The sequence below is a fragment of the Teleopsis dalmanni genome, chromosome 1 (assembly GCF_002237135.1).
Source record: "Teleopsis dalmanni isolate 2A chromosome 1, ASM223713v2, whole genome shotgun sequence".
In the NCBI taxonomy this organism is placed as follows: domain Eukaryota; kingdom Metazoa; phylum Arthropoda; class Insecta; order Diptera; family Diopsidae; genus Teleopsis; species Teleopsis dalmanni.
The window spans coordinates 172,077,717-172,096,690 of NC_051846.1; the positions used below are offsets into that span (position 1 = coordinate 172,077,717).

At 26.2% G+C, this 18,974-nt stretch overlaps 3 protein-coding genes across 3 annotated transcripts in view; all 3 read right to left on the minus strand.

Annotated features, from left to right (window-relative positions):
• Positions 1-2,436, minus strand: part of LOC119670150 (probable phospholipid-transporting ATPase IH) — a 29,311-nt gene extending 26,875 nt beyond the window's left edge. Inside the window, exon 1 of the mRNA XM_038080301.1 lies at positions 2,349-2,436. Within this exon, the coding sequence (XP_037936229.1) occupies positions 2,349-2,351 (3 nt within the window). The 5' untranslated portion in view covers positions 2,352-2,436. The remainder of the gene's footprint in view (positions 1-2,348) is intronic.
• A 4,026-nt stretch (positions 2,437-6,462) lies between these two features.
• On the minus strand, positions 6,463-8,834 carry LOC119670151 (negative elongation factor D). Its single transcript, XM_038080303.1, has 5 exons — positions 8,708-8,834; positions 7,943-8,649; positions 7,435-7,881; positions 6,897-7,378; positions 6,463-6,835 (listed from the first exon to the last, which is right to left on the minus strand). Exons 1-5 carry the CDS (start codon positions 8,765-8,767, stop codon positions 6,804-6,806), a joined length of 1,728 nt encoding a protein of 575 aa, XP_037936231.1. The 5' UTR covers positions 8,768-8,834; the 3' UTR covers positions 6,463-6,803.
• Positions 8,835-10,423: 1,589 nt separating this feature from the next.
• Positions 10,424-17,675, minus strand: LOC119670152 (trimeric intracellular cation channel type 1B.1-like). The gene is made up of 4 exons (XM_038080304.1): positions 17,555-17,675; positions 11,637-11,980; positions 11,294-11,566; positions 10,424-11,235 (listed from the first exon to the last, which is right to left on the minus strand). Exons 2-4 carry the CDS (start codon positions 11,912-11,914, stop codon positions 10,956-10,958), a joined length of 831 nt encoding a protein of 276 aa, XP_037936232.1. The 5' UTR covers positions 11,915-11,980; positions 17,555-17,675; the 3' UTR covers positions 10,424-10,955.
• Positions 17,676-18,974: the final 1,299 nt, after the last annotated feature.

Genomic DNA, 18,974 nt, shown 5'->3' on the forward strand with positions numbered 1-18,974 from the left:
AAGTTTGCAAGAGAGAGCCAATACCACTTATATGTTTAAAAAAATTCAATAATCTGAGGAGACCATACTTGGTCTATTATTGACGAACAAGTTCTTGAAAATGTACTACTATACAATAAATATATATTAAAAATATTTATTATTTACTATTATTAATAATACTATGTATTAATAACAGTAATATTTATTATACTATTAAATATATATTAATTGAAAGCATTATAACATATGTAACTTTATACAAAATAATTCAATTAAAACCTAAAAGCTTTTAAGAATTAACATGTTTTTATAACCATTGTTATAACATAATTTTAAATATAGCTTTTTTCTTTAGTGCCTTTTAAGGAAAAAAAGTACTTTATTCCTAGAATTTGTTTATCAAAACATAGCCCTAGAGATAAACCATAATTACATAAAATAATCGTGACAAGTTTTTAGTTATGAAGTAACAACTAATCAATTGTTGATAATTTTTTTTATAAATTTTTATCGGATTGGGGAGAAAGTTTTCGATGTTTTTTAGTTCTTTTTTGTTTCAAAAAAAAAAAAAAAAGAACTTCTATACAATTCTCATATATAAAAAATCCAATTTTATTTATATCATCCAATTTTTTAATTCTAATAAATTTTTTTAATTTAAACTATTATTCCTTCATTATAGAATTTCGGGTTTTCATCTATAAAATACTATAGAAATAAATATACTGCATATTCAGGACATTTTTTACATTGTATAGAATATTATACAGTAAGGTTATTTAGAAAGCTTATTATATTTTCTAGATAATATAAAGAAAAGCATTTTATTAATTAGAAATCAAAAAACAATATAAATCTTTATGTATGAAAGTTATATGCTTATATATAATATATATATATATATATATATATATATATATATATATATTATATACTGTTGTATATAATATATATAATAATATATATACCAATAGTTCGCTTCAGCTTAAAAAACCATGCAAATGATACTTTCCTTCCCTTCCCTTTCCTTCAATGATATTTATTTTAGCTATGTAGAAGACGAAAATTGTTTATCACACCTGCTTGTTTACTGTCCAGTACATGTACAATAAATTTAGAATAAGCGGAGGACTAAAAGAGTATCTGAGGCTTGTTAAATGTTCCAAATGGTTTTAAAATTTGTACTTCGTAAAAAAACACAATGGACTAACAAGCCTACATGGATTCCTAGAATTATTTTAATGACCTAACATTATCTAATTGTTATAGTAGTGACACGACCGTTCAGTTATCCAAAATATTTATTACTTGGAAAAGTTTTCTTCTCTATACCATATAATTAAATGAAACATAACCCTTTTAAATGAATTTGCACGGGTTTAAATAAATATACAATAAATATAAATTGTATTTACTACTAAAAGAGAAGGGGAAAACTATTTTTTATAATGTAGTTGGATGGCTTTGTTGGTTTGAATGGTGGCACTCCATAAGTACAATTTTAATTGAATTAATTATATAAAAGAGTATTATATTTAATAAAAACAAAAATAATTTGGTTAATATTTTTTTAAACTACTCTGTGTTTATTTTTGGGATATTATTAAAAATAACTTTTTTTTTATTTTTAAAATTTAAATTTTTTTAAATATAAATAAAAATAAAAATGTTTTTATTTTATCATTTAAAAATTTATAATAACTAAATAATATAACAAACTAGTCAAAAATAATATTTATTAAGAAAACCATTTCGTTTGTAAATATATTGTTAAAAAATGTTCATATATTAATTTTAATTAAATGTATGAATAATAATAAATAAAAATATACGAATATGAAAAGAAGAAATAAATAAATATGAAAATGCAATATTTTTCGCAATGAATATAATATATATGTATATATCAGTTTATTATCGTTGTTTCAAATATTTATTAATTTCAACATATCAATCATCCACAAGTTAGTCATAAGTAAATAAATAAATCCTTTTTGATAATAACATATATATTTTAATATGTCTATAAGATAATATAGGTGTGACTCATATTTTAAGAAATTTAGACAAAAATATTGAAATTTCGAACATAAAAATTAATGTATATAAAAATGAATGTATATAAAAATTAATGTATATAAAAATTAATGTATGTAAAATTAATGTAATTTAACCGAGAGTTCTAAAAATTTTTGTACTTTAATTAGATTATAATTAAGTTAAAAACCCTAATTTATGTGTATAAACAAATGTAAATGTTTTGTTAAGTAATGGTAATTAAAGCTGAAATATTTGAACAAATATTTTATTTGATATGAAGAAAAAATACTTATACGCTACGTTGAACACATAAAAATGCTGCTTACCATTTTGATTTATAACTTAAAGTTTATCAAATTAAAAAACACTTGAACTTTGAAGATTTTTGTTTATATTACTAAAATACCAATTTAATTCATTTAAATAAATTTATAATTTGATAATTCTTTTTTTAGATTTAAATTAAAACACAAGCGTAAGGAAACATATCACAAAACTAAATAAGATATAAATTTTTATTTAATTATTTTTAATTTATTTAATTAAAAATAACATAATAAATCACAGATATATTTTTTTAATTAAATTTTAAAATTTTGTTAGATTATCGTTGTACTTAATTTAATTAAATTTTTTAATTTTGTTAGTTATCGTTGTACCTCCTTCGAATTTATTAAGCGCTCTTGCCTAAAACCGATCCATCGATAAACTGTCGATAATGTCAAACTTTAAAAAAATACTAAAATGTTTCATTCGAATTTTCTGCTCCAATCGCATTTGAAAAAATATTTCAAAATTATCACCAATACAAATAGCGTAGCACATTTTTGCAAAGTGCTCTACATGCAAAAAAGCCCAGAACCCAGTTACTAAATTTACTAAATTTGTGAAAGTAAAAACAGTACTCGTATGACACCTTCATTCAATAGATGAATGTGGTAAGGTGCACATGAACTGATATCTATCTTTATCTATATACCAGTGGGCACAAGACAATAAACTGTATAAAGCATTCGTACTACCCCGCCTCCACCCTTATTCCATTTCGGTTTTCCATATTACTGAGACTCTTTATATGAGCACTACGCAAACTTTTGATAAGAAAATCTTATCAATTATAACGGGCGACATGCAACCAGGTACAGGTAAAGTAAACATACAATCTTTCATGAGAGACGAGCAAATAATATTTAACGTTTGAAATTTGCGCTCTTCAAAATAATTATATATATATATAATATATATATATATATATATATATATATATATATATATATATATATAAACACCAAAAGTGTTAATATTTTCGGCAGTGGTAAATATAAAATTTTGATGAATTAAAAAAAATGTAACGAGATATAAATAAAAATTTATTTAATAATAAATCGTAAACTATATAAGAATTTACTTGTGGAAAGTGGCGTCTTTAATAAATTTTGTAAAATATAAATATTAAATAAATGTCGATTACAAATATTATATCTGTAGCATTTAATATGTATAGTACTTTTACAATCTAATTATTCAATTTTTTATTATTGTTAAAAATAAAAATTTAAAAAAAAAAAACGAGGATTTATTTTACAATAATTTTTTTATCATCGATATTTCGACTTTAGTACAAAGTCATCATCAGGAAATATCGATGAAATAAAAATTATTGTAAAAGGAATCGTGGTTTTTTCTTAATTTTAAATTGTTAAGTAAAAGAAAAAAAGAAGAAAATAAGAAAAAAAATAAGATTGAAATAAGATAAAAATGAAAACAAAATAAATTAAAAAAAATTATAAAAAATATAAAAATAGAAAAAACAAAAATAAAAGAAAAAATATTATACCAATAATAAAAAATTGAACAATTAACCTATTTAAAATAAATAATAGAAAATAAGAAAAAAATGAAATAATAATAAGATAAAAATGAAGAACAAAATAAAAAAATAAATTTAAAAAATATATAATAAAAAAAAAAAATTTTTTTCCAATATAAAATTGAACAATAAAACATACTAAATATCGGTTGGTCATAAAAAAATATATCTGTAACATTTATAATATAATATATTTTAGAACGCTAAATAATATATTTAGAAATCTTATTCCAATAATAAAAAATTGAACAATTAGCCTATAAAGACACTATATTAAATATCGGTTGATCATAAAAAAATAAATCTGTAACATTTATAATATAATAGAATATATTTTGGAATGCATTATATATAGTCATAAAAATAAATTAAATAAAAATTGCCTCAATTATTACAATAAAATAATTTATATTATCTTAAAAGTGTAATGAACAAATTAATATGAAATCAGGTTAGGTTGTTACGATGATCCCTCACATCCACATAATTCTCGGACTTGCCTTCTGTGTTACCATATAATGCGCAATGAGTATAAAACTATTTCACACCTTCCATAAAATCTTAAATATTCTTTAAGTGAGAACTATAAATAAGCTACTCCAGAAAGTTAGTTCATATCTTCTTCAGTCTACATTACGTGTACATCAGAGAACGAGATTTGAAGCACTACCCACTATTATTAAAGAAAATATTTAATCTTCTCAAATGACTATCTAATCGAAAATAACCCACCAGAATGTTAACTCTAATAGTATGTTTCCACTGGCTTCGTTTTAAGTAATTCAAGCAATCTCAAGTTAACTGGTCTAACGAAGCCAGTGGAAACATACTATAAGACTGATATTTTTACGGGTCAGTTCAATCATTATTTTTTACTTAAAAGTGGTGCACTTAAGTGGTGCATGTACTCAACATATATTCAACAATTGTCTCCATATCATTGAACCTTCTAATCTGATATGTATTTGTTTTATACAAAAAAATTCAACGACTGTTTCTGATGTTCTGAATGTGCACCGAAGAACCTCTTTCTGTTCAACTTATTTGTTTATGGCCTTTGCGTTTTCTTTGTGATCAGCAACTCTTACTTACTTAATTGATTATCGTAACTACACATTACCGGGTTTCGGCGTAATACAGGATATCTCTACAGATACCTCTGCTGCGTACGTACCTTCTCCAATCTCCAAGATGGAGTCCAATTTGTGCTTCCTTAATTTGATTACTTTACCGGAGACACGGTCTATTCCACCGACTTCAGTGAAGCATCTTCATCTATTCTCACGCCATGATCAAGTCAACCAAGCCGTTCGGTGTTAACCCGTTGAATTATATCAATATGGTGGTAAAGCTCAGGAACTCAGCGAGAACAAGTGTTGAACAATATTAACATCTCTCTAAAGAGAAACATATTCAAAAATCTTACTAAATGTAATTTTGACTGTTAGATCAGCACTTTAAACACTCTAATTATGCGAATTAATTGCTATTTGATAAATGTACCACTTCAAGACATGCTATACCTATCCACAAAGTCCTCAAGCTCTGCTTGAAAAATCCTGAAAGAGGCTGCAGGAATGAAAATTAAATTAACTGCTCACCGTTTCTAGTTCTATAAATGGGTACTAGCTTTTCTATAAGGGATCTTCACATATTCAGGGTCTTGTAATTGAAAAGTCGACAAGCAAATATGGATTGATGTTGTGGCAGGGAATTGTACTATAATATAATGGATTTGGTTAAGAAAAATGTAAATCATTTATTATGGTTCACTTAGTCTTTTAATACTAAGAAAAAAAGGGAATATTGTACAAAGTAATTATTTTATAGTTTTTCTACTTATTATAAAATATATTCTTATAGTTTTTGTACTAATAGCGGGCATTACCACATAAAAATTATATATACAGTTTTAAATTTATTATATATTAATCAATGGTATTCATTAAATAAAATACCGAGAGATTTTAGCTTAGCGAATGCAACATCACTAATATATTTTAACCTAATGGTTATAGTCTCTTTTTAGGTCCCAGCGGACTACAATAACAACCACAATCTGATGATTGTGATTATTTATTATAAATAATATATAATTATATCATATATTAATAATATAGTTATAAAGTTGTAATTATAACTAAATGCATTATTCTCAAAATTTTGTGTACCCTATTTTCCAAATTTATTTTATCGTAAATCGAACTAAAAGTATTTCACAACTTATTAAAAGAATCATATCTACAGTTTTATAGGTATATAGTTATCCAAAAATTTTGTGTATATAATTATGAGTCTTCAATTATAAAAGAAATTGTTATCTTTATCTTTATTGCAGTATATAATTTTAAAATATAAAAAATTGCATTTCATGTCAACAAATAGTAATATAACAGAATAGAGATAATTACTATATTTCATAAATTTATTGAAAATATTCTTTTGTCTGAAGTCTAATTTTAATTGTAATAAAAAAGACTTTATTATAATTTATCAAATAAGTTTAAACATTTTTATATTATTTGCATAGTTCATACATACAATATGCGTGTTTAAGAAACAAATTATTTTTATTAGATTATAGGTGGTAATTTAGTTTATCAGTGTTCTATGGAATAATTCATAGATAAATTTAAATAGATATAAATGTACATATATGTAAATATACATATATATATTTTTTTTTCTCCAATAAAATAGATGTTGAATAGGTTGTTTTACCTGTGTTAAATCGTAGGTATCAATGGGAAAAGCTATAAAATTTGCAACAAATATTCAAATAAATATGTCGCAAAAACATGAATCACACCATTTTATGACTTCTTAAATATAGTAGCAAATTCCAATGACTGAAATATAATATTCTTGGAAAGAATTTTGCTTATATTATTAATTTGTTTGCACCTAATAATTATACAGTTGTATAGTGGGCTTTGCAATGTACTGTAAATAAAAGCAATTCTTATTAATATTTCATATTCAAAAACTTTATAACTTAACTCACCGATGAATTCTGATACTGGATCGTTATCTCCTTCACCACGCATAGTACCAGTTATTTCCTCATTCTCAACCATAGGTAAAAATAGTTGCACAAATTCAGGTGAATATGGATGTGTTATAGTCTCCAATACTTCAGTCACAAAATATCTTATCAAAGAAATATCGGTGTCACCCTTCAACACGCACTGCTTCACATACTTAACGACAGGAACGACACAGCCACGTGTTAGTAAATTAACCATTCGATCGAGCAACATTTTTTTCATTTCTAAATGCACTAATATCTCTAATTCATCTTGTTTTGATTCGAAAAGACGTATAAGCAAGCGTAGAATTTGTTGATGTAATGTCACGTGAACAGCAGCGACTTCATCAAGTATAGCTAAATGCGTAGGACAACTGTCAGTGGAGAGTTTAAAATACGATGGCTCTGTGACAGTATTTTCAATCCAACGTATTACACCTATACCAACAACTGGATATCTGTAAATTTATACAGTTAATTATTATATTACATTTTGAATTGTAATTAAGCTTACTTTATACAATTATAAAGCGTTTGCAATTCAGCAATAAGTTCTGTGGATCCTTTATTTACATTACATATGCCATGTACTTTTTCAATGGCTTGTATGGTACTATTTAATTCATCTTGATTTAATACACGTTCTACGGGTGGACGCTTTTTCGATGGTGTGTCAATGACTGCCGCAGCATAAGCAAGTAAATAAATATATTTCGATTTGTGTTCAGGATTGATTTTAACTCCAGCTTTAAAGAGTGAATCGACTAATAATTCTAGAAATTGTGGATTTCTAATGAGATCAATTGGCGGTGGGTCAGCCGTGGAATAATTGCGATAGAGCACAGTTATATCAGCTGGATTTAAAGTGTTACGCGCCAACATTGAAGATAAAGCCTGACAAGCTTGTGGATAACCTGCTGAACCATTCAGTGCCATTGTAATAGGTGTAACATTTTGATTACTAAGAAGAAAACCACCTTACAATCAAATAAATCATTAAAAGATTATAAAAATGAACTTACTTTTGTAATGCATATTTTGTAATTTCTTGTGATAATCGCTTCATATTGAAACCACCTTTAGGTTCTTGACTTAATACTTGCATTAATACCTGTGAATAGACATAAGTATGTTGACCGTGACAAACCATACGCGCACACTCCTGTATAGCGCCCTGTACGTCTTCTGGATTGTTTAAAAATTTTGTTATTGAAGTTTTCAAAACTCGTGAAAAAACTTCAATTTGTTGTGCTGCTGTAGAAATGGAAGTAATTTCACTTTGAAAACCAGCATCAGAAATAATTTTAATTGTAAAATTTAACATCAAACAATCGGGATATTCTTCAGCTAAACGATATATAAGCGAACGCCAAGTGGGATGATCAATCATTTCGGTTAACCAATCTGGAGTTTCACCTTCTTCCGTAAATATAGTATCAGCTTTTTTAGGGTCGAAAGTTTTCAACACCATATCTTTTAAATGATTTTCAACCATTGCTTGCACATCTGTTACTTTCACACCGGCAATAATTAACCATTCGGCTAGCAAATTTGCCATTTGTGCTACTGCTTTGTAGTTCTCGGATAACATAGCAATAACCTCTTCTGGTGAACCACCTGATTGAAAATAACGTTTCAATTGTGAAAATATACCAGGTTCCATAATGTAATCTGGTGTTAAAAACTTTTCTAAACATTCTTGAATGGTTTCTTGTAAGTCTTGGGGCTCCTAAACGAAAACAAAAACAAATAATTTGATGCAGTCGCAAAAAATTCTATATAATTACCTCTTCTTCGCCAGCAGCTCTTGGTCTCCCTTGCCAACCATCCTCAAATTCATGCTCCATTTTGCACAATTACTTTTTTTATTTTATTAAGTATTTTTTCACAAATTTTAAGCGGTAAACAAAATATTTTTTTATGCCTACCAGCGAAAAATAATACCAAATCAACTGTCAAAATATGAAAACGACAGGGTTGGCATATTTTTCATATTTGCATAAAAAATTTTATCGATAAGTACAATATTTCCAGACAAATTTTTTCTGTATAAATTAAATTAAATTAATAAATTTCAAGACTGTAAAAATTAAATAAAGTGTTTTAATTTTTAATAACAGAATTAATTTTGGTAATCTTTTGAATTACGTTAAATTAATAAAAAAAAATTTTATAATACTTGCGATAATCTATGAAGTGAACTGAACTATTTGTTATAAAAAAATAATTATTTTTCTTGAAATTAATAAATAAAATTAATGTTTTTCTTTATATATCTTTTATATAATTTTAAATAATATAAATAAAAAAAAACAACCCGAAGCGCAGCAAAAGAACAAATAAACAATTAAGTTCGATACCAAGCAAACATTTCTTGTTATATGAGTATATCTCTAAAAACTTTAATATATAATGACTATAGCATATATTTTTATTATATATATATTAATATATTTATTAATATATAAATCAGATAAACATTATTATTAATTAAATAGTTTATTATATCTCCGGAATATTCGAAAATAAGGTTATACCATATATATTTTTTTATTACTTATACTTTTTATATATTTATTTATTTATGAGTTAACATTAAAATTAATTTTAAAGTTAACTAAAAAATAATAAAGAACTGAACTGTTAGATCACCCGATTATTTCACAAAGTTTTTAATTTAAAATAGTACGATATTGTAGTATAAAGCTACATAAAGATTTTATCAATAATAACTACCAAATACAAATATTCTTTATTTCAAAGTATGAAAATTTAGTTTTAATTCAAAAATATCAAAAATTTGATTTCAGATTATCTTATATATTATTATAAAGCCGTATTCCATCAGAAACATAGATTATTTATACAGAATCGCCAGGTATTTCTATTTAATGCTAAATATCTTAATTCGATAAATGACTTATTAGTTTCATGCCGGATTGTTCTTCTCCAGGTGGTACGAGGTCTTCGATTGCCTTAAGGTTTTCATTGTAGGGCAGCATGACAGATCTTTTCGTAGGAAACAAATCTTATAAGACATTAAAATAACTTATCTCTATTTTAAAGCTTGAAAATTTAGTTTTCATTTAAAAATATCAAAAATCTGACAGCATTATCTGGGATTATTAGATCGGACTATACTGGTTTATTAGTCTTCTAAAAGTCAGTTTAAATAATCGCTAATTTAAAGTATAAAAATTTAATTTTTATTTAAAAATGTTTAAGATCTGATTTGAGGATATCTGTGCTTTTAAGATCTGTTTATACTGGTTTGTGGATATTCTCAATTACTTATCAAGAGAGACACATTAAATAATCATAATTTTAAAATTTAAAAATCTGACTTAAGATTATCTTTGGTTAAAAAATTTCATAATACAGATCTTGCGAATAATTTTTTTCAGACATTTTAAATTTCGTTTAATCATAATATTTCTTAATACTGGTTTAACTTTTATTTTAAAGCAATTCTAATATTTATGTATAAATAAATAAAAATTTGATCATGGTATCTCAAAGGTTTCAATTTTATTTATAAAATTTTAATATTACATAATATAATATTACATGCAAATGGGGAATTTAACACCTTCATACATGAAAAAAGTGCATGGTCATATTTTGTAAAAATTTTACATTGTATAATGTTTAAATCCACTCGTTCATCATTTGTATTAAAATAACTAACATGTTACTCTTTATATCAGTACGTTTTACATTAAAATAATAAATAAATCAAAAGGATTAATAACCTAAAATTGGTAAAAGTCACTATTATTAATGGACAAACACACCCACTAGTTGTCCAGTAACAAGAGGGACTTTGTCTTATCAAACTTTTAACTTGACTAGAAAGTTTATAATATTTATAATATTATTTAATAAATAAAAAATTTAACAAAATTATATATTCCAAAATTAAATTAATTTATCAAAGTCTCTGTGTTGCGTTTCGTTTTTTCATACTTTACATCGTTTAATATCGTTTTCGATCCTTCGGTTATTTTCGCATATATCTACAACAATTGTTATAGTTTAGTTATTCTTTTTAACATCTTTTGTATCTCCCTCCTTCGCTTGTCCACGGCCCAAAATTTTAGCAAGGCTATCCCATATACCACCGAAAAATATGGCACAACATAGATTCTCGAATGGCAAGAAAGGATCATGTATGCCCAGCAGTATAGATGACAACTTAAAGTAAACCAAGAAGATTACAATGCCAAAATAGACAAGAGCATGTGGTGCTGAAATCCAATCGGTCTTCTTATCCAAGACAAAAATTATTGAAGCAACTAGCGAAGCTTTGGTATAGCTAAAAATATACACATAAATATTAATAATTTTATTATAATATGAGAGAGTTAACTTACAATGAAGGCTGCATAAATTCCATAGCTGTTGGTGTCCACGCGCCACGTATGAGTCTCTCTAACAATTTGGTAAAGCCTGCGCCATTTCCTTTAAGTGTACCAATTATTATCATAATTATCCAAGCGTTCGGATAAAGTTTAGCCGCATGAGATACACCATCATAGACTTTCTTAGCGCGGTAAATTTCCTTCATGGCACTAGCAACAAGTTTTATAGGCAAGAATTTTCCAATTTTGTAACCAATATCGAATGGAGTATAAAAAACCAGATACCTGAGTATAAGAATTTATTAAAAATTATTATTATTTAAATATTACTTAAAGATTATTTTTATATATTTACCAAACAACAGTACCGACCAAAAGCTGTGGAGTATTTTTTAATGGAGCCAAAATAGGTTCACCTAGCAAAGCATTAGCAGCCATACTACTTGAGAATACAACCAACATAGTCGACAACCAACAAGCCAAAGGATGTTTCCGGGAAAAAGATTGCGCATTTGGTCCTAAATCCTCGCGTACTCCTAACGCGGCTAGCAAACTGTTTGCTATGTCGAAATATGGAAACATCTTCAGTTTTATGACCTGATTGGCCATATCAAGAAATGCTTCAGGATCCATTGTTGATCTATTTTATATTGTTTATCCTGCTTTAGTTTAAGTTTCTATGCGTACAAAAATCTGAAACTGTGAATAACAGAATTATATTTGTTTGTTTAGAAATTTTTGCTTAAATTTAAATTATATTGTCAAAATATACAAGCAAAACACATTAACATATTTATGTTTTTATATGTAGATATTTTCGCTTGTGTTTGTATGTATGTTTATTATTTATTTTTTTTAGTGGGTAACTTAATTGCTTCTTGTTGCGTTCACTTTTGCATGCCACTGTCTTGTATTTATATTTGCTTAGCAAAAATTGTTGTCACCTACAAAATATTTGGCAAACGTAAGCAAAATTGTTGGGAATTACATATATAATTATACATTCTGTACTTCACGACACTAGTTTGAAAACAAAAAACGGAAGATTACATTAAATTGAGAAGATTGCGTCTATCTAAACTCCTTTGAACTCTTTGTCACTCATCTCGAATCCATTCGTTCACCCATCTCGAATTCATTCGTTCACACATCTCGAATCTATTCGTTCATCCATTTCGAATCCATTCATTCACCCATCTCCAACCCATTCTTACTCCTAAACAATCCCCTTTCGTCTCACCCTACCATCACTCACCTACATCATAATCCATGTTTACATCTTTGTAATTCTGTTTATGTTATCTGCTTAATAGATAACCATGGGTTACAACAACAACATTATTTCTAAATTTGGCAGAGTTTGAGGAATAAGAATCGAAGGAACTGGATAAACCAAAGAAATGTTATATTATCCTTAATTCTTTCTTCGTTACATCAATACAGTCACCATGAATTCATCCCTTGCAACAATAAGATCTTAACATAAAACTAGAGTAATTAGACGAATACAATAGACTACCTTGCTACAACATAATAGCAATATTTGATCAGTCCTATAAAGGATCAATAACTCTAAAACAGTGGTTCCCAACCGGTGGTTTGAAATGGCCCGTGAAACAAATACACCAAGTATGGATACATAGCTTGTAGTTTATCCGCTGAGACCTCACTTCTTAGAAAATAAACCCAAAAAATTTCCAAGTAATTGTATAGCCTATATATATAATGTATCTATACACTTATACAATTCATTACACATTATAGCAGACATAAAGCATATTTATAGCATATTAAAATAATCACACAGTTTCTTATTCTTACACTTTGTGATTCCTACTAAAAAACAAAAATATCATAGGGGTCCTTGGTCAAAAAAAGGTTGAGGACTACTGCTCTAAATGGATCAGATTTTTTCAGGACCTAAGACCATACTCTGCAAATATATACTGAAAAATGGAACTTATACAAAATACCCAGCTGTTATATTTAACAAAAGACACGACTTTTATAATCTTTAGTTTAATTACTAACTGAAAAGTATTTATTTGGAGTATTATATACTTCAAATATTATAAACTAGCTAGACTATATAATAGTAATAACTAACTCTTATAAAAAACTGAAATGTGTCTATTCCACAAAGACTGCGAAGAAAAAAAAGTCAGTCCCTAGCATGATTAATCGACGGCCCCTAGGATAGCAACAAAGCAGATGTGAGACATCACTTGTATGGAAGACTTCCACACAAGTGCAATAGAAACCATTAAACTCAGAAATGAAAATTCGAATACAGTCCCCCAAAAAGTTACAACTCATCAACAAACATACCACCAGATTTCGTTAGATTAATGCCAGATTTATTATTAATCAAACGGGGCTAACTTTCATACAGATATAGAGATATAATGGAACAATTTATTAGAGAGCTCGCGATCCATTTCAAATGTGGTGTGGGAGTAATAAGAAGCAAGTATAATAATAAATAATTGTCTTCGAATGCAATCATTAGCTCTACATATTTATTTTTTATTAATATAAATGTACAAATATGTGTAATCACAGAATTTGTTGCATGACTGCGACATATTAATGAAAATAATAATTATTGGATCAATTTAGTTGCTTTTATATGGCATGCATATAAATGAAATGAAAGTATGCATTTCTGGCTTAAGTGGTTAAAAAATCGATTACGTATATTCTAAACAATATAAAAGAAAAAAATAAACCTATTTTTCTATTAAACTATTTGGAAGATGACTTGCTATCTGTAAATTGAAATGTTTTATTTTGTATGATAAGGGTTTTAGATAATAAAGCTTAGTTTGTAAAACATTTATTATATGACTACAAATAAAGTAATAAAATATTTTAATAGTAATAAAATCTAAAAGAAAACGAAAACAATTTTCATCTCATATAGAAAAAAAAAGAAAGTGTAACCTACATTCAAATTTTCTGCCACTTTTATTAAGACCGTTTGCGAGTTCGAGTAAATTGATGGTAATACTAAATTAGGGAATACTAAATTGAGGGAAATAGTAAATTATGTCGGTATGGCAGCGAATATTGGTATTTACCAGAATTTCGAGTTTACCTATTAGATACGAATTAGGTAAATTAGGTGTTACCATTGAGAAAATTTTATAAGACGTTTAATATTTATTAAATGCGAAAACTTTTAACCAAAAATACAAAATAAGTGCAATAAATAAATATTTACATAAGTGCATTGCAAAAAATCTCTAGGAAATTTCAATTTACTTTATCTCAATTTAGTCAAACTCGCACACGGCGTAAGTAAGCAACTTAAAGAATATTTCTCAACACTGTGGATTGTTGCAATATATAGAGAGGATAAACTTACACTATCTCTTCAAAATAAGCCCGTCACTGTGAAATGCAATATTAATGAAACTATCCATATAGTCCAAACAAAAAACAGTTTGGAGCTAATATAGGTATATATCAATAAATACTTAAAACATCACGAAAATAATATCGAAGTCCATTTTTTAACTTCTAAAAATGTTTAACTAATTTATATGTTTATATCATTAACATCATTATCTTTATTAGAAGACGCAATAGTAAACTATAACATATGGGATCTATTTTGTTCTAACTGAAAAAAATCTCATTAGCTAACTTATATAAATGGAAGGTATTGATATATCTAATGACGTTTTCGATTGGTAAACCTAGGTTCAATCTCGATTTACTCTTGATCTGTCAAATTTTCTTGCCAGTCAAACACTTTTAAAGCAATGTAGCATTTTTGAAGTAATGCTAGTAGACATTCATATTTTTCAAAAATACATATATTCAATCAAATCACACTTTATTTGTCAAGTCACATAAAATAACTATTAATTCCAGGGTAATCTTCCTACCATGGTAAAATATATAAAGTGTTATAAATTAATTTCCCTGGAAATTTACCAATCGAAAATGAAAATTGCACTAAAAATTAATAAGTAATTGTATTAAGTAATTGAATTTGAGCAGTTTGGATTTCTTTAGAACTATAGTTTCAACCTATGACAGCTAATGAGCAGTTAATGAACATTAACCCGTGTGATGTAAACTGTGCTTTAGAATAGCCTACTGCACTAATTTAAATAAAATTGTGAAACAAAAACAGAAACAATGAGATGAGTAACTATTTTTTTCTTTGCATCCTCCCTTTATTACGTCAATTATTTGCTCTCAGGGCAGTATTTTACAAACGCCCATGTTATGTAAATTGTCATGGGCCTCTCATTACTTAGTCTCTTCGATCAAGTTTTAAATTTGGATAGAGAGATCTAAAAAAAACAAATGAAAGCAAAAAAAAAACAAGAGATGCATATAGATACTCTGAGAGGAAGTCAGTGTGAAACAGAAATAATGAAAGAAAATAAAGACTAAGATATAACAAAATAAACTAAAAATTCTTAACTGGTATCATTAAGAGCAAAAAAAAATAGTTAAAACAAGTTTCTCTCTTGAGAAGAGGTAATAAAAGGATATTAAAAATTAGAGATACAAATAGAGGGAGAGAGAGAGGAATAGAGGGAGAAAGAGAGAAATATTGGTAGAGAGAGGAATAGAGGGAGAGAGATAAATAGGAGTAAAAGAAATAGAAGTAAAGAGAGAAATTGAAGAAGAGAGAGAGAGGAATTAAAGAAGAGAGAGAGAGGAATAGAAGAAGAGAGAGAGGAATGGAAAAAGAGAGAGAGGAATGGAAAAAGAGAGAGAGGAATAGAAGAAGGGAGAGATAAATAGAGGGAGAGGTAGAGAAGAATAGAGGAAGAGACTAAGGAATAGAGGAAAAAAGAGACAATCAAATAGATGCAGAAGAAGATGAGGAAGAGACTAAATTAGATTTTCAAATTAAATAAGTAGAAAAACAAATAATTTTAATAAAAGCAGACAAAGAAACAATTACTAAATAATCTTAATTTAACTTTTAGTAAAAAGTAAATATTTGGAATTTAATTTAGAATCTCTTCTTTTTTAGATTGTAAAAAAATTGGTTGGTTTTAAAAGACAATCATTAAAAAAAAACAAAAAATTTTACAAATAAAAAATGTTATCGCTGCGGAAATGAACTACTATTAATTAAATACATATGTATATATATATTAGTTTAATTTATACATATTATACATATATATTAAATATGTATATATTATTAATTAAACATATATATGTTTAATTAAATATATATATAAATATTATTAAATAAGTATATTTTTTATTAAGTAAATGTATATATTATTAACTATGTATTTATAAGTTAAAAATCTAGACATAATAAACGCAAAAATTACTACATTTTTATTTAATAATAAACTCTTTAATCCCAAAATAATTTATTTTAGCTGTGAAATTAAATTTTATTATGAAAATAGCTCTAATAAATTTAATCAACTAAATTTTTTTGTATTAAATAATAAAAATCAATGTTGAATTCAGTCGGTCATAAGTAAATTGGACACTTTTGGCGATAAAAATAATCCATTAATTATTTCTTATCAATTGTTCTCATAAAGCAGAACTGTTGATATTATATAATGGAATATATAAACCCCATAATGAATAGAAAACAATGTCGCCCCACATTAGCGCCTCCAGAGAATTGCAATAAAATACGATATAAGGAAGAATATAAGGAAAAGATTAACCCAAAATTTTGCGCGCTCAGACTTTGTGTACGCACGTCCCGCACCGATTTTATCCTCATACGTCTAGCCACATCAAACATAGTTCAATGTATTTTACTTCGAAGATTTTCCTTTGAACATTTTGTTGATATAAATTTAGATACCACAGAGACGAATACAAGTATTTGAAAATCTACACAAATGCTACTAAAAAGAATTCTTTATTATTTATTTTTTTTCTTCTTATTTTTTGGTCTTATAATTTTCTTGCTAGCTCCAAAAATAAATTCACTATACACGAAATAGACGGAAATTCTACGCAATGTATCTGACAAAATGAAATACAACAACAACAACACAAACAGAAGATTTCAAAAATGAAAATTTTTGAAAAATCTTAGAAATAAATATATTTTCATTTTTCATATAATGAATGCCATGCGATGTCTGAAATTCTTATGTCTATCAAACTTTTAAAAACTTGCGAAAACTTTTGCTTTGCAATTTTTCATTCACTTAACACAATCGTGTATAATAAAATTTTTGAATTTAACTTAAGCTTTTCATAAGTAATATATTTTATGACACATTATTCGTAATTAGTTTTATATTTGGAACACTTTACTTTTCTATTATTATTTAAAGCCAACCGCAACGCAGCAGCTCTGCAGCACGTTCAAAAGGCACGTCTAACTTCGAGAGCGAAATCCACAACACAGAGCACAGATGCCGCTAGGAACTTATTTTTATTAAAGCATTTGTTTTGGTTTGTCTCTATTTGTTTGCCATTACAATTTTATATAAAAAAGAAAAAAAATTCGCCATTGTCACTAGATGTAACAGTTTTTCGTTAAAGAATTGAAATACTAATCGTATTCTATTTGGAACATATTAACAATTGCATACTTAAATAAAAATTTAAAAAATATTATAGGTTAACATAAATTAAATTTTACTGGTTATTTTACTTGTTATTGTAACAATATGTGAAAAAAACTCAGTCTAAATTTAAGAAAAGAATTTATAGTTTTAATTATTTTGCGACCAATTTAAGAAAATATATGTTGACATTTTAAAAAAAAATTGTATATTAATATAAATTGAATTCTACACATAAAAACAACAATTTGTGAAATAAACAAAGTCCAAATTTATAAAAAGTTTTATGTAAAGTATTTATAGTTTGAATTAATTTGCAATTAATTTATTTAAATTAGTGAATTTAAAGTAATTAAACTGAAATGTATTGTATATTATATGACTTTAAATAATATAAAATATATGTAAATAACAACTTTAATATAAAACAAAAAAATTACCTGGTGTCCGGTATTAAAACAAATACGTATAAACAATTAAAGTATTTTAATTACAAAATATTACAATATTTACAAAAAAATATAGAAATTAATAAAATTTATAAAAGTATTATTTTCATTTAAAAATTTTAAATTATACATATTTTCGTGGATAAAAAGTAAATACAATAATTATAAATAATGATGGAAATATTTCAATAAAACAGAAGATAAACAAAAGTAATAAAAAGGAAACACTGCGGAGCTTATGGAAAATAAAAAACGACATTTATTTAAATAAGCTAATGAGCTAATTCATTTAAAAATAATCGTTGTATAAAAATTAATAACCTAAAAAAATTTATTTCACAGTAGAACAAAAAATTTATAATTGTAAAAAGTAAAAAATATTTCTCATATGAAATGGGGAAATTTCATTACTGATCGGTATTCAATTTTTCCATTTTATAAATAATCACTAAACTGCACTATTTCAATTACTTGCAAAAGCTAACCAAACATCTGAAGCATCTATAGACGATGCTACATGTATGCACACCAAGTATAAAGACCAATTATGCGCTTCTCTATACACCTTTAAACAAGGTGTATATTTTACTCGCACCCTGAAATTTGGTATTCATACTTGAATATACACAATGCGATTTGGATACACTGTCGTGCATACATGTAGCATCGTATATATCAAGTTTGATGAAGTCGAAACTTTACAGCTGTCTTTTGATA

Bases quoted from the DNA above. Each gene is read 5' to 3' on its own strand.
- LOC119670151 (XM_038080303.1), bottom strand. From the start codon at position 8,767: ATGGAGCATGAATTTGAGGATGGTTGGCAAGGGAGACCAAGAGCTGCT. The intron at 8,650-8,707 runs GTAATTATATAG...GTTTTCGTTTAG, and splicing joins GAGCTGCTGGCGAAGAAGAG to GAGCCCCAAGACTTACAAGA. The intron at 7,379-7,434 runs GTAAGCTTAATT...ATAAATTTACAG, and splicing joins ACGCTTTATAATTGTATAAA to ATATCCAGTTGTTGGTATAG.
- LOC119670152 (XM_038080304.1), bottom strand. From the start codon at position 11,914: ATGGATCCTGAAGCATTTCTTGATATGGCCAATCAGGTCATAAAACTG. The intron at 11,567-11,636 runs GTAAATATATAA...TCTTATACTCAG, and splicing joins TTGGTCGGTACTGTTGTTTG to GTATCTGGTTTTTTATACTC. The intron at 11,236-11,293 runs GTAAGTTAACTC...GTATATTTTTAG, and splicing joins GAATTTATGCAGCCTTCATT to CTATACCAAAGCTTCGCTAG.